Source organism: Lepidochelys kempii, chromosome 10 (genome assembly GCF_965140285.1).
Source record: "Lepidochelys kempii isolate rLepKem1 chromosome 10, rLepKem1.hap1, whole genome shotgun sequence".
Classification (NCBI taxonomy): domain Eukaryota; kingdom Metazoa; phylum Chordata; order Testudines; family Cheloniidae; genus Lepidochelys; species Lepidochelys kempii.
Window position 1 is genome coordinate 12,046,176 of NC_136389.1, and position 15,671 is coordinate 12,061,846.

General features: G+C 41.5%; 1 protein-coding gene across 3 annotated transcripts in view; it reads left to right on the plus strand.

Annotated features, from left to right (window-relative positions):
* MAD1L1 (mitotic arrest deficient 1 like 1) overlaps positions 1-15,671 on the plus strand; it is a 565,246-nt gene that overhangs the window by 151,495 nt on the left and 398,080 nt on the right. For all 3 annotated transcript variants that reach the window (XM_073361988.2, XM_073361987.2, XM_073361989.2), the window contains exon 11: positions 12,547-12,691. In XM_073361988.2, coding sequence (XP_073218089.1) covers positions 12,547-12,691 — 145 coding nt within the window. The remainder of the gene's footprint in view (positions 1-12,546; positions 12,692-15,671) is intronic.

Genomic DNA, 15,671 nt, shown 5'->3' on the forward strand with positions numbered 1-15,671 from the left:
CCATGCCACTGCACAGCACAGAGCACCGGGTCAGGCCGGGCTCTGCAGCTGCGCTGCTCCAGGAGCTCGCAGCCCCGCCGCCCAGAGCATTGTGTCGGCGGCTCAGTGAGCTGAGGCTGTGGGGGAGGGCGAACAGCAGGGGAGGGGCTGGGGCGAGCCTCCAGGGCCAGGAGCTGAGGGTCCCGCGGGCCGGATGTGGCCTGCGGGCCGTAATTTGCCCACCTCTGACTTAGTTAATGTCTGTGTAGGGTGTTATATATTCAAAATGCTATATAGGTTGTAAGTACTATTAACATGACAGAAAAACAAGCTTATTTGCCATTCTTCAATATATTCCCCTATCCATTTGAGCTCCAGATATGCTCCTCACGAATTTCCTTTTGTCAGAATTCTTAGGCTGTCGTCTTATTGCAACAAAATCCTGAATTGTCTTTAGTTGAGTATCTGATTGGATTAACTATATGGTGGGCTTGGAAATGGGAGTGTTCTGGCTGTTAGTGTGGCAAAAAGCATTATCTATTATTTATCTCTCACTTCCATAGTGCCTTTCTTCAAAAAACATGAATGAGCTTTACAGAATGTTTGCACCTTATGAAATACAATCACTCCCTTTTTACATATGGGCAAACTGAGTCACAGAAATTGTGACTTGGCCAAGCTCACATTAAGTCAGTTAACTGTTCAAAAATAGAATCAGAGTCCTAACTCCTGGTGCCCTGCCCTGCACTACAAGTAACAATCACACTTGTCTTATTTTGTTTTCTAGTTTCAGTGGTTTGGTTCCAGATTCTAGATTCTGATGTCTTGTGGCCTAATCTACCACTTGTGATTGTCAGTCTTTCCTGAGGTTATGACTGCTGTCTAGAGTTTACTCTTTCTAAATTGGATTATAGGATTATCATCATTGCACAATTCATCTTCTTTTCTCAAGCCTTGTACACTGGGTCACCAGGTCTCCAGTCTAGTGTCCCATAACTGATGGAACACTGGAGGAGCATTGTGTTCTGCTTGCCTGTGGTGAGAAGTGGGTGTTTGCTTAGTACCTCTACTATGTAAAACGAGAACACTTTTATCAGTGCCTACAGGAACTAACCCTGCCTTTTTAAAGGTCACTCCTGTCTCAGTCAGTTCTTAAAGTTCAAAAGGAAATAAACTACTTAGGGTTGGCATTTTTCAAGTCAAGTGTCAACTTTCCAGGCCCCCAAGGCAGGGAACACGGGGGAGGTGGAGATTAAGAATTGAGCTGCTTGGATGATACGGTGATTGTGCAGGAGCATTCCCTTTTTCTTCTTGGTTCTTTAGGGATGTAGGGAATCAAATGGAAACATTGCTCAAATAGCTCACTTTCTCCTTTTCATTTTGCAATGCAAAAATATCAGAAGCTATTTAGAAGTTTTCTTTTTTCATTAACTCACTGTCAGGGAGTGGACGGTTTGTCAGCTGCAATGAAGTAGGACACAAGTTACATTTTATGACCATGCCACTACCTAGAAGTGCCTTCAACCACAGAGCCCTATTATGCAGGGGCGGGCGATGAGGTTTCAGGAAGTATTTGTATGGTGAAGTCTCCAAGCAAGTGCCACCCCTGCATTGACTTCTCTTGCTTACGCAGGGGACAGCAAAATCAATAAGGAAATAAACAGGGAGAACGGGCTTTATTAATTAGGTACAATGGAGGCAGCAGGGAAGATTATAATGGAACACAGGTGGCAATCGATGGGAGCATAGACAATCTATTGTTGGATACCAAAGTGTCTGTATTGATTGTGGGAGATGTAGGGTACAGAAATATCAGAGCTGATAATTGGGATGTTGGATAGCTCCAGAGAGCGAGCAGTGTGGATTCCTGTTGTAGTTTTTGTAACAAATTTTCTCCCTTGTGTATGTGCTCTCCTGGCACGTGCACACTCTCATTTAAGGCACACATACACTCTTCTTTACAGATGGAGACCTGCATATTCCCACCTTCACACACTTCCAGGATATGAGTGAGGGAAAATAACTCTTCTTCCTTGCAATAGGGTTTTATTACAAAAATAAGGTTGGCAGCAGAATTATGTTCCTTTTCTGCTTTACCTCCAGAAAGATGAAATAGAGAACTATCTTAAAAGATATAAGTAAAGGGCCTTAAAGTTTTCCAAGCCAGGCACTAATCTACTCTTAGTCTTACTGTGTAGGCTGATACAAGGTATTGTGATAATGAAACAGCTATCAATACCTTGGGCAAGTAGAATGTTGTTAGTTGGGTTCTGTCTAAGATTTTTCCCTGGCTTGTTTTCTTTCCTTCTTTTCATTTGTTGACTGAAATGTCTTAAAAAGAACATTGTCCATCTACACAAAATTTCATAGAGAGAAGTGGATCCTGAGTAAATCTGGGGCAGGTATATTGAAAAAAAGATTAGATTCAGATTCCTTTTTGTCCATTAATCCCGTTATAACAGAACGTTTGTGCTGTGCAAACAAATCTGATTGGGGGCTGGGCACAGATTAGCATGATTGATTTGGTGACAGAATTTCTTCTTCTCTACACACTACTCTTATCCTAACTACGCTATGCAACAGACCAGGCATCACAGTCTTCGCTCTGCCTCCTAAGGGCACCAGTCTTCTATCACCCTTTTACCTGACCTTCTGCATGTACCCGTTTACTTAACTAACTGCTTCCCAAACCACCAATTGTTATGCCCATCATTCGAAACTACAAGAGTTGGGTAAAAATAATCTGGTAAAGGGATGTGTGCAGACAGACGGGGAGAATTAACAGTATGGCGTATGTGGTTTGTGGTGTACGGTTGGCTTGGTAATGGTAAGAGGTGTGCTTATGGTAGAGGGCATGTATTTTAATTTCCTGGCTTTTGGGGATTGTCAGGGATGTTGTGTGTTGCTAACTGGATTGCAAATAAGGGTGGGGTTTTTTGTATTAATAAATATACATACATGTTTCTGCAGTAGACAAAACCATAGCAATTGACTCTAAGAGAGATTTGCATCCAGGATTCCCTGTGCTTTCATCTGCTTTCAATGTTTTGGTTGCTACATCTCTGAAGTTCACCTTCTTATCACAGCTTCAGAGAAAAATAAAGAGCCTGACCTTTCTGCTCATCCAGTAGAGATCTTGAAACATAAAATCTCAGTGTAAGGGCCGTTTACTCCTCCACCTGACTGATTTCTGTCTGAAATATTCATTGCTGGGAGGCATCATGGTATGTAATGTTGTTTTATTAGTCATTTAGAAATATGGATGCAGTAGAATTGATGTAATTGAGCTCTGAATTTAGTTGCTCTGACAGTTCATTCTTCTATACAAGATAGTTTATTCTTGTGGCCTGGTGTTGGTTTAAAAGGCTCTTTAGGCCAGTTGGGTGGGATGAAGCTGGTAGTGGGTAGGACTTTGTGCCCTGCGGGTAACTTGCAAGAAGTTAGGCACTTCGGGGTGGGAGGGATAGCTCAGTGGTTTGAGCATTGGCCTGCTAAACCCAGGGTTGTGAGTTCAATCCTTGAGGGGGCCATTTGGGATCTGGGGCAAAAATTGGGAATTGGTCCTGCTTTGAGCAGGGGGTTGGACTAGATGACCTCCTGAGGTCCCTTCCAACCCTGATATTCTATGATTCTAAGTGTCAACCCAGTGAAAGACCCAAGTAACACAGTGACCTTGGGCTTCTATTTTCTGGGCCTTATAAGGCATGCTGTGCATTTGGAGCTCCTTGAGGAGTAGGGGTGGTAGGATTCCATTAACTGTTCTTTAATTTAGCATCCTATAACAATGGATCCTATCCTTCCATCGTAGAAAGCAGTGCCACTACAACATGTGGTGGCTTTGAGAAGGGGTTTGTCTGTGCTTAGCTATCTGGGGCACAACTGGCAAGCAGAATAAGGGATTGTGGTCGCACTGTGTAGCCAGGATCTGTGAAAAGTGGACTTGTAGAAATGTGAGTCATTTCAAGCAGACCCAACTACAAGTAATCAGTTTGATACTCATTCAGATTGTTCTCCTTTGAACAGATTCCAGCTGTCTTTTAACTGGATGGCTGATACCAGACACTTAAGGCCTGATTTTCTGCTTTATAGCTGTGTAAAGTAGATGAGAAAAGTATTTAAAGTAGATTGCAACAAGCGAGGTAGCTCTTGTTGCACCAGCCAAGGAAGCAGGGGAACTATCCACTCTACCTCCTTTACTTTAAACATGGGCGTAAAATGCTACCATTCTGACCTGGTAATGTTACAGTCACTTTGCACAGGTGAAAATGCTGGTGCAAGTCAATATTAAATTTAACGGAGGCCCCAAAGAGTTCTGGAGTGACTTGTCTGGGAGTGAGGTATATGTTGTGAAATCCAGAGTTGCCTAGTGGTTGACAAAGCAGACTTTTAGGAGGCATTTGTTTGATCGGTTGTTTTAAAACTTTTTTTTTAATATTTTTCATTCATTACATTTCAATAGAACAACAGCCTCCTGTGCAGCTATATTTAGTGCAGTTACTGTCACTCTGGACTGCTTTGCTATAAAGTTCAGAAAATGGCTTCAGTCACTGCTGTCCAAATAAGTGAAAGTCCTTTTTGATGTTCTGGGGAGGATGAAGGAGATATGTAGTGAAATTAATTTGACCCTATGAAAGTGAAGGACAGAAAACACTGACTATATGTAAGCATTTCTAGTAGTTAGCTAGATGCTTTCCCAATCATCTCTGCCCTTTGATCCTAACCACCTATTCTGGACAGATACTGTCAGTGGTGCCTAATTGTGCGCTGGTTATCTGTTTTGGACAAGTACCTGTTCGGACCAGATGTGAAAAATTGGGACTGAGGTAGAGGATAATAGGCATGTATATAAGACAAAGCCCCAAATATTGGGACTGTCCCTATAAAATTGGGACATCTGGTCACTCTAGTTGTGATCTTCATACTTATTGCATATTGAGTCAGACTTTTAGAGACAAAAGGCCAGTGTTTAGTTCCTGGGCAACAGCCTTGCATTTTACTCAGAATTATGATTGGGCTCCCAGCTGTAAAAAAAATAATTTTTCAAGTATTCTTTCAGAGAATTCTGTTTCTATAAATGTATTCAGTAGCCTAAGAAAAGCATTCAGCTAAAAAATGTGAGTGAACATTAGTGTATGATGCTCATTTCATGCTGGAATACTATAATACGCATTGGAAATGAAGTCTGATTGGAAAAGGTCATCGCGGGCTGTTGTGTGGAGCCTTCATGAAGCAGTAATGAGTCATGAGTCTGTAAGGGCTCCTTGTTGTTAGATTGCAATGGAGGGTTTAAGGTTTTGTGTTTATCATCCAAACACTTTCTGACCCTCTCTTTATTTTATTGAAATAAGCTATTATCCTATTTTCAAGAGTGTAGAATTTCAACAGATTCGTTTACTGACAAGTCAGTTCTGTTTTCCCATTTCCCTCCTCCTTTCATTCCCAACCTCGAAGCAGATTTTCCTTCTTCACTCCTCTCTGTCAGTCCCCTGCCCCTTTATGCCCCACAGCCTCCTCAACTCTCAGATTGCTCTTTCCAGAATGATGTTTCTCCTCTCACTGTATATATTACTTTGACTCTATAACAAAACCCTAGAACATTTTCAGTTGCTCTTGATCTTTGAGCCCCCAGCGGTCTGCCCTGTGCATCTCCTCTTTACATGGACACTGTGGACTTGAGTTCTGGGCCTGACAGCTGGAGGAAAAGGAGAGTGTTAATCAGATTTGGAGCAGTACAGGGAAATTTTCAGCTAATATTACTATAATCATATTTATTACAGTAATGCCTAACTGCCAACCAAGAGTGAGGCCCCATTGTGCCATGCACTGTAAAATAGTAGACAATCTCTGCTCCAAAGAGCTTACATTATAGATAGACAAGACCTACAGGGTGTGGGCAGAGCTAGAACACACAAGCAGAGAGAACAAAGTGATGGCAGCAAACATCATGTTAGTCCCACATTTTTGGGTGTGTGTGGTGGGTTTAGTTAGGAAGGGGATCTGCAAAGTGGAAAGAGAAGGGGAGGAGGTGTGAGGGGGACAGGGCAGGGGAGAAGAGGAGCGAGAGGGGCAGGTATGGGGTGAAGTGAAACTGAGGTGAGGAGATAGGGAGGGAGTGGGTGGAATGAAGAGTCCTTACAGGGTAGAAGAGAGTCTGCCAAAATGGTAGAAAGTTCTCTGATTGTCTAGAGGTTTCTGCTTTTTGCTCCTATCAGTTCAAGGCTCTGGCTGGCTCCTCTCTGCAGTTTTTCCTTGTGGGAGAAAGCACCGCTTGGGTCCTAGTGCCTCTAGAGTAGGGGAAGCCCCTTGCACAGTCTTGGGTCCAAAAAGGCGGTCATGGCTGGTCCCCATTTTATCCCCTCCCTCCAGCGCTGTTAACAGAAAATTGTGAAAGGGGTGAGAAAATAACCTCTCTTTGGGACATAGCCCTCTCAGTCTCCACTTCAACAATGCAGTCAGCTGAGATCCTCCAGGGAGAGATGTGCAATGGTGCCTCTCTCAGGGCATTATCCCCCTGTGAGCAGACAGTTGGCTGGAACAGGACTGACAGGGAAGTGCAACAAGGGCTGGTGAGAGCTCAGGACAAAAAGTGTCAGGCATTGGCTCGCTTCGTCTCCTGCCTGGCATGAAAGAGTGTTCCTCCAGCACACAAGTGTGTGACTGCTGGTTGGTAACTGGTGAGGCAAATTGCATTATTCATTATGGTTGGGATTGAATTGAAATTGTGAGGGCAATTTTCTCTCTCACACTTCAAGGTCAGATGAGAGTATTTACCGTTCTCTCTCTGTTTATCTGTGAATGCAAATTGAATTTGGTGATGCAAATTGATGAAATGTTAGAAATATAAAACTCATCAGAGGTGACATGGAGAAAAATTACTGGGTAGAGCTGGCCGGTGGCTTCGCCATCCCATAAATGGGCTTCTCCTTTGATTAGTAATTATTTCAGTCTTTGCGTTCTTTCATTCTCAGCTTGTTTTGATTTTTTTGTTTTCAAAAGAAAAACCGTAGTGACACTCTGAAGCATTTAGAATCAGAATTAGATGGTGCAAATAAAGCCAGCTGCTGAAAGGCTGCTTGTGTTACAACCCGGGAGGACAGGGTTTCTCTTGAACTTCCTTTTGTTTGTTTGCTTGGGGTGTTTTTCGGTTCACTTTCCTTTTGCAAGAAGTTTGCTTTCACATGCCCAGGCTCCCAAGGCCTCCACAGAATGCTTGGCCCCTGATGGCTGGAGTGATAACTGAAAGAGAAGATACAGGTGGTTCTCACTTTTAAGCATGGCAGACTTTCTGAAGACTCCTTGTATTTCCTTATTGGCACACAGCTGTTGGGAAGAGGTGGGGAGAAGTTGGCCAACTTTCCATCCAATCACTATTACCCATGGGAGCAAGTACACAGCCCAAAGGTTTGGATATCCGAAGGGACCCAGTTCAGTGTGGCTCATTGGCTAAAGCACAGCACTAGGAACCAAGGGGGCTGGCTTCTGTTTCTGGCTCACTATGTCACCTTGAACAAGTCACTCAACTCCCCTGCTGAGCTGGTGTGTCGGATACCACTTAGTGTATTGACCAAGTCTCCTGTAAATCAGGGAGATTCCTCTTTACAACCAAAAAAACTCTTGACTCCTGATTTAATAATGTTATTTTCCACGTACATATAACTACAAGCATCCATTTATGCCAAATTCAAAAATTCTGCTTTGTTACCCAGAGTTGTATGCGTCAGCCACACATATACATCAGAATGCGCTGTGAAGTCAGAGTGTGTGGGGACACCCAGACAATGGCCCAGTGACCTTTTTTCTGGGTGAAACCAGAGTGGTGCTGCAGCCCCGTGAACCAGATAGCTACTCTACACACTGGAAAGTTTGGCCCACCCAGCATCACAAATCTCCCTGAAATTTATTTGAAAATGTTTGTCAGTGTGATTCTTAGTTCAGACTGATGTTTGCAACTAATAATAGCAAAGCTTGACAATTATATAGGGGTGCTTATTTTTAAATTTTTATTGTTACTGCCCCTTACAAAGGTAAGCTAGCTGAGCAGTAGATGGGGTGGAGTTATGGGCCTCACCACCTTCCATTGGTGTGCAGTGCGATGGTAACTCCCAGGTGGAGAACAGTGATGGGCACCGCCATTAGAGATGATTGGCAGCTGTGTGGAGAAGAGGAGAAGCAGAATAGTGTCAATAGAAGAAGCTGAATTTGGAACCCCATCTTTGGGTCTGAAGGAAATATGCAATCTGGAATGGTTTTAATATATCAAATAAGGTCTCCTTTCAAATGTTTGTTTTCCAGTTGGCCTGCCTTAAGAGATGTTGATTCGGGCAACCTTGTTGCTTCTGCAGTTTCCTGACACTGGCATTGTCCCATTTAAAAAAAAAAAAAAAGAAGCACTTAATGTCTGACCACAGAAATTTTTTTTGTCATGGGAAAGATTTTCTGTATCACTGATCTCAGCCTCATGGTTTTTTCCTTATGCCCTTTTTTCCTCTAGCCTTCCTTTTCATTTTGTTTGTCCTTCTCTTACCTGATCACCATTGTTGCTCTTACACGTCTCTATTATTCTATGTGTTGGTCATTCATATTCTGATTGTTTAACTGCAGCATTGTTGTATCTGGACTTGGAGACTGAGCTGTTTCAACACAAAACCATTGTCTCATTGGAGAGGACCAGATGTGATAGGATCCATGCAGGTGGGCTACAGGCAAAAATATTCTGTTGTCAGGTAGGCAACATGAAATCTTGATGGGCTACAATTTGGCCTCTCATGTTCTAGTGTTGATTTATAAAACGGGGGAGAAACAGGAAAGGGAATGGGACATTTCAGCTTACTTAAACCTTCTTATTTACCAGTCTCGTTTAATTTAGGTCCCTTTGTTTTCTGTTGCCATTTATAGATGGACAGATACTTTGTCAAGGATGTTTATAGCCTGGATCCTGATTTGGGGAATAACTTTCCTCTAGCAAATATATTGCTGCAGCACACCTGGCTTTCCTTTCGTCACTTTGTTAGTGTGTGGCATGTGACCTGTTTACCTTTGCTTGTGTAGTTCTTGCAGTGCCTTTGTCTCCTACATTTTCCTTTTTCCGTGTCCCTGACATCTTCTTTCCCTTTGTTTTTTACCGTACTTCTAGCATCCATAGTATGCAATGTGGTCAGTGCACTGGTTTTTGTCACTTTCCTTCCTATCTGCTGTCCCTGGCAATGTGTCTCCATACCATGTTCTTCTGAGTTGCTGCAGGACTCACACTGTGTTCCCTTTTGTTGATGACTGTGCACTGTGGCTGGCCCTGTGATCTTCTCCCTGATTGGTGGTGTAGGACAATATTTCTAGCTTCTTATTTGCCCTCTGTGATGGTTTTCCCAGTATTCTTTGGGTGTTAGGTTGGTTACTGAAAATATTCAGTGATAGAAACAATGATAATTTTATGGTTCATTGAAGGAGAGCTGACAACTACTTTTGTAATTTTCAAGGAGGTTATTAAAATGTATCTTAGTTGCTATATTCATTGTCTGCCTTTGCTGTTCTTTGAAAGGCTAAGTACAGTCTTGAAGGTGAAGTTTTATCATTAAGATTATATTTAAGAGTAGAAAGAAAGAGCAAAGTATGAGGAGAGATTCTCAGCAGTTCAGAACTCTCAGGCAGTTCATTCAGTGGCTGGGGCAAGGAGCATTGGGACTGATAAACAGAAACAAATTTTCCACGTGAAGGCCAAGAAGATTTACTCTGAACTTGCAAAGGTTTTGGAAAGTGCCAGCATACTCAGAGTTTAACTGAACTAGGGAACTTTGGGAATTTTGATTTTTTTAAAATTTAGTTTGGTTTGAATAAGTGAGTGACATTAAAGAGCCAGAAATGTCATCAGTATAGAAGAATGTCTGGGGGTAGTGACATAATGGAGTTTGTTGCCATAAACCTGGTTTTGACTCCTATTTGTGTCCCTGGGGAGGGTAAGTTTGATATTGTCAACCTGGTTTATAGAGGACATCTGTTTCTGTTATGACTGCTGTACTGGTTGGTAGAATTACCAGTCTGTTCTTAATGACTCAATCTTTGCTTAGGCAAGTCCAGATTGCGGTGTGTTGGAAGACTTCTGAGGACTTTAAATATTGCATTTCCTATTGTGTTGTAGCCTGTGAATACTAAAACTCAGTCCAGAGGAATGAAATTGCATTACTTACTTTCCCTTGGACAATCAGCTTCCCAGGACTTAAATTTTAACTGACCAGCACAATTGACCTGAGACCGAAAGCCTAAACAGACCTACCTCAATTTCCCTCTTAACACTATCGAATGCAGAAGAAATGGACAATCTGCCCATGTGGCCATTTACTTTGCTATATTCTTCTTCCGCTTACTCATTTGTCTCCCATACTGCAATTGAGGAAGAGCACACATGGCTAGCTAGATGTGTGTGCTCTCCCTAAAGTGCTACTGGTATATGGATTGCAAATACTTTTTATTAATGCGAACAAGGAAACTAGGTAGGAATGTGTTTTCATTCTGAGCATCAAGTGAAAAAATATGACAATCGGTCAATGCACTTAAGATTTATAAAAGGAGATCAAAACCTTGAGGGATATACATACAGTTTAATTTAAAAAAACCCAAACCCTTCATCGGGCTCAGATCTGGAACAGTAGATTAAACCTAACCAGTAAATTTAGCATGGAGGAGAGGATTTCTATATCCTGTCAGACAGTGGGTGGATCTTGCATGGTTATTCACCCCGGATCATATGTAATTTGAAATGTGCTTGGGAGGATTTTATTATTTAAGGGTTGGGGGTTTTTTTGTGTGAAAGTGGTATTTAACAGTAGAACTTTCCAGATTGACAATAAATGTTTGTGTGTATTTAGTCTCCAGAGGGTTACAATAGTTTTGTTAACGTGATATTCATCATAGGTTAACAGCCTGATGTGTTCTATCTGGGTTTACATATCTCCTTGTGACATCTTACTGGGACTCTGTTTTCCCACAGGATTCTTGCTCGTGTTTCACAGTATTAGAGGACTGGAATGGGGCTTTCTAATGTTGACAGCTGAGGAATATCTTTTTGATGGAGATAGATTTCTGTACATTCGCAGAGGGCTATCATGTAATGGTAGATTTATCCAAAAAATGAACACAACAAAAATTCTCTGTTTACCCTCTGGAATCCTCGCTGACTAAGAAAAATACTGATATTTCTATTAGAATCCCATAGAACTTGGGACATTTGCACTGAGCTTGTGATGAAGAGGGAATCAGCCCATTAGTGAGAGGCAGACACCACTCTATGTCCCATCAACTTGGAAGCTGTTGAGCACCGATTTCTTTTTGTGTAACTAATTAATTAAAATAGAACCAGGGAAATAGTGGGACTCTGGTAATTAAATTAGTCATTTTCAAATGCAGATTTAAAGCCCTCTTAATGAACTTCCCACCTGAACACACAAATGAAGAATCTGTTTCACGCTGCTGGATTATCAAATTGGTCTGTGAATGGTTCCAAATTGAACTGGAACTTTAAATAGCCTTTTAATTCATCTAGAGTTTTAAAATGCATATTTGTTGTTAGAGGGAAGGATCAGAGGTCGGGAAATTGCTGATTGGGGATTTATGGCAATTTCCCAGTAAAATTCCCAAAGAGCACAAATTGTTCTGGCAATCAGGATGTAGGAGTGCCACTTTTCCTGCCATATCTAAACAGTGCCTGAATAATGGTGATATTTTATTTGTTGAAGGATATTTCATTTATTTTCTTTTGATTTATAATGATAAAGAACACGTGGTATTGGTGCTTTTACTCTGCTTGAAGTTTTGTGTTTGGTACACAGTAATTTTCATTTTCAGGGCTTGTTCACACTGTTTTTGTACTCTGGTTGTGAAACTCTCTTCTGCCTGCATTTGAATAAAGCTGAGTTATTCCTGCAACTTTTTTTCATGAATCAATCAGGTTTGTTGCCAACATCTACTATAATGCCTAACTGCTTGTACTAATGCATTATGGGTAAATATAGACAGCTATCCAGTGCCTCAGCAAGGAATAGAGTGCCCAGAGGATACGTGCACAGAGCAGCCCCAAGAGCATGTGGGTCAATGCTGTTTGGGATGTCTTGCTGCACAGAGAGCTGAGAGGAAGGGGAAATTGGCTACACAGGCATGTCTGGGAGTTCTGTCCGTGTTGCAAAATAAGTGCTGTTACCCAGTCACAGGACACAAACTATGTGCCAGCCTAGGCTGCTGGCAAGAACACAGTATGGATAGTTTCCACAATTACTAACCAAATATTAGCTATGCTTGAATGCAGATTAGGTTTAATGGCAATCACTTCTCTAGCTAGTTAATATTTAAAAGGGCTAAGATCCGTTATTATACTGATGCTGAAGAGTAAGTATTTACCCATGTAAAGCAATGTAATTGTTTTGGGGCTAAGCAATAAGCTTGGCCATTGGACATTTCTAATATCTCTTTGAAAAAAATGCTGATAATACGTTCCATTGCTATTTGTACTTCTGCTAAGTTTTTCTGACCTACATGGGTATGAGGTAATATTAAGATCTGACAGGTATCTTCTGTCTTTAGTGCCCGGATATTAGAGAAGGCTCGGCAGCAGCTACAGGAAGAGGTATTACGGATCCAGAGCCAGCTACTGGATGAGAAGAAAAAGCGTGAGCAGCATGAAGGTCTCGTCAGGCGCTTGCAGAAACGAGTGCTACTGCTTACCAAGGTATGGCATCTAGACCGAATTTAGGAATGCAAACCCTTCTCCCCACCCGTAGATACTGTTCCTGCAGTCCTCTTATTTCTTGTCATGTCTGCTTCGTAGTTGATGGTTCAGTGCTACTTGGTCTCAGTGTAGTGGATGCTGTAACAATGACTTAAGTCTTGTCTTTGGGTCTGCTCAGAGTAAATGCACGGGTGTCTGTGCTGGCCTGCTGGTGTGTGGTGCTTGTGTAGGCTGCTGTTACGTAGTTGACGCACCACTTAATGTCGTCCTTGGCATCTGTGTTAGGAAAGAGAGTTAAGTTATGTTACCATTGGTGTATTTCTGTGTCTGAGCCACTGAATGGAGTTTAAAATGGCCTTGATAGCTGCCTCGCTCACTTCCCCAACTAGAAGATAGGTGCTATACTGTGTGCGTGGTCCTGTGGAGAAATAGAACTTAGGGAACGATGAGATGGTCACATCTCCTGTATGTAAAAGTCTCTTCAGATTTAATGGTAGGAGTTAAACTAATAGAGTTTTACCGAAATTCGTTTAGAATCCTTTTTACAGATATTTTGAACCAATCTATGAAGTTGGGTAGCAGGACTTTAGTTTTTGGTTAACTTCTATAGAATGTTTTAAAAACCTGTAGAACCCTGATTGTTTTGTATTAAATTTGATGGTACTGTTGCCTAAAGACAAATTATGATTATTTATTACTTCTCTCTAGCCACAAAGGTGTGAGTTGCACCTTCCAAAGACACCCATGCGTAACTTCACTTATTTTAGCAATCTCATTGAAGTCAATAGGGCTGGTCACATAAGCAAACTTACACACATGTACGTTTACTGGATCAGGCTCTAAACTAGATGTGCCAATAGCTGGGAGAAGCAAGACAGTAGGAAGGAGAGATGAAGGTAATAAGATTATGTGGTAGCTCAGCTCAATGAGAGCTTATGCACAAGATATAGTGAGGGTGGTGGTGATGCAGCTTTACTAAATAGATGCATTATTGGGATTTGAAGGTTGAAATTGGGCAGAGTAATTCTTTCCAGCATGCTATAGGAATGTGGCCCACCCCCCCCCCCCCGAAAAAAAAAGAAAAGGAAAAAGAAAGGAGATGTGTTGCTGCTGCTTCAGGCTTGAAATTTGAATGTTGACTACAGGATCTTGATTTGCTTTCATTGTTCTGTGCTCAGTTCTGTAATTCCGTGTCAGAGCTGAGCCAATGAGGCTGTGATGTATGGTGTACTAAGTAGGGTTTTCTGGAGCGTGAAGCAGCTGTTTCACAAGGGGGTATTAGTTAAATCTCTTTCTGGCTGCAGTATTTGATACCATGGAGAGTCCAGTAAGTGAGAAAGAGACAGAATTGCTGTCGCTTTTCTTGACACATTGCGGCAGGCATTGCATTCTGAGTGGCTGGCAACTATGAGAGGAAACCATTTCTCCCCTTGGCTCACTGAAATGACAAGCAGCATAGACAGGATTTTCCCAGCCCTATACACTTCTGGTTTTGGTATGGTCTGTAATGGGATATCTGTGGTTGCAGACATAGTTGGGTAATTCCAGGTATTCTGAAAAAGAATACAGCACTTGATAAGACTTTGTCAGCCTTTAGGTATGTGTACACACACACACACACACACACACACACACACACACACACTCTCTCACTCTCACCCCTCCCTTCCCCTCCCCCCCACATACACTATATATACACACAATAGAACCTTAGTGTTACGAACACCTCAGGAATGGAGGTTTTGTAACCCTGAAATGTTCGTAACTCTGACCAAAACGTTATGGTTGTTCTTTCAAAAGTTTACAACTGAACATTGACTTAATACAGCTTTGAAACTTTACTGTGCAGAAGAAAAATGCTGCCTGTAACCATCTTAATTTAAGTGAAACAAGGACAGAAACAATTTCCTTACCTAGTCAAATCTTTTTTAAAACTTTCCTTTTATTTTTAGTAGTCTTTTTAACACAGTACTGTAAGGTACTGTATTAACTTTTTTTTTTTTTTTTGGTCTCTGCTGCCTGATTACATACTTCTGATTCTAAATGAGATGTGTGGTTGACTGGTCAGTTCGTAACTCTGGGGTTCGTAATTCTGAGATTCTATTGTAATCTCCTTAGCTGTTCGAGGTTCTTGAGTATAGTGTCAGACCTGAGCAAGCGGTTATAAAAACAGTTGCCCAGTAAACTACCAAAATATGTCTTTTGTTAGCTTATTTCCACTCTTATGTTTTGTGGTGGAACAATAGGATACAGATTCCTTTTTAAAGTTCTGGATTGAAAGATCACAGTCCATTCCCTTCAACATACCATGTGGTGGTCCATATCCTAATTTCTGTATTGAAGACATGGAACCCTTTTGATTTGTTCTTCTCTGTGGTTTGATTTCTCTCAGAAAAGGAGAAATCACTGGAAATGTCCTGAATTCATACCAAATAAACTTACTTTTTGAAAGTGGAAGCTTTCAGTGGGCTATATAATATTTCATCCAAGCTACTTCAAAGGCGAAAAGGATATCTTTGTCCTCAAAAAATCTGTTTTGTCCAGGATTATATGGGATCCTTTGTATAGAACCACGCATACAGTGAGAGTTAGGGCAGAAATTTAGGCATTGTTTCTTCAGTGCTGTTTCTTTTAATGGTTGCTCTGCTCATGCAAAATTAGGAAAAGGAATTTTAATTTAATTAAAAAGAAATTATGATCTTGTGGTTTAAAAGGAGATTAAGCAAATAGATCGCCTTTAAAAATAATAATTTCACAGTGAAAGCATATCACCTAGAGTGGTATTTAATCATCTAATTAGTGGCATCAGTAGTAGGCTGTACTGCTGTCTATGTCATTGTGAATAGAGAGGAGGAGGGAAGGAAGGGGAGTTCACTTATCCAGCTCGCTGGTGAATCTAGTGTGATTTGTTAAACAGGACTATAAAAATCACATTTTGGGAGAAGCAATGTTGTATGTGACATGGTCCTTACTGCTCCCT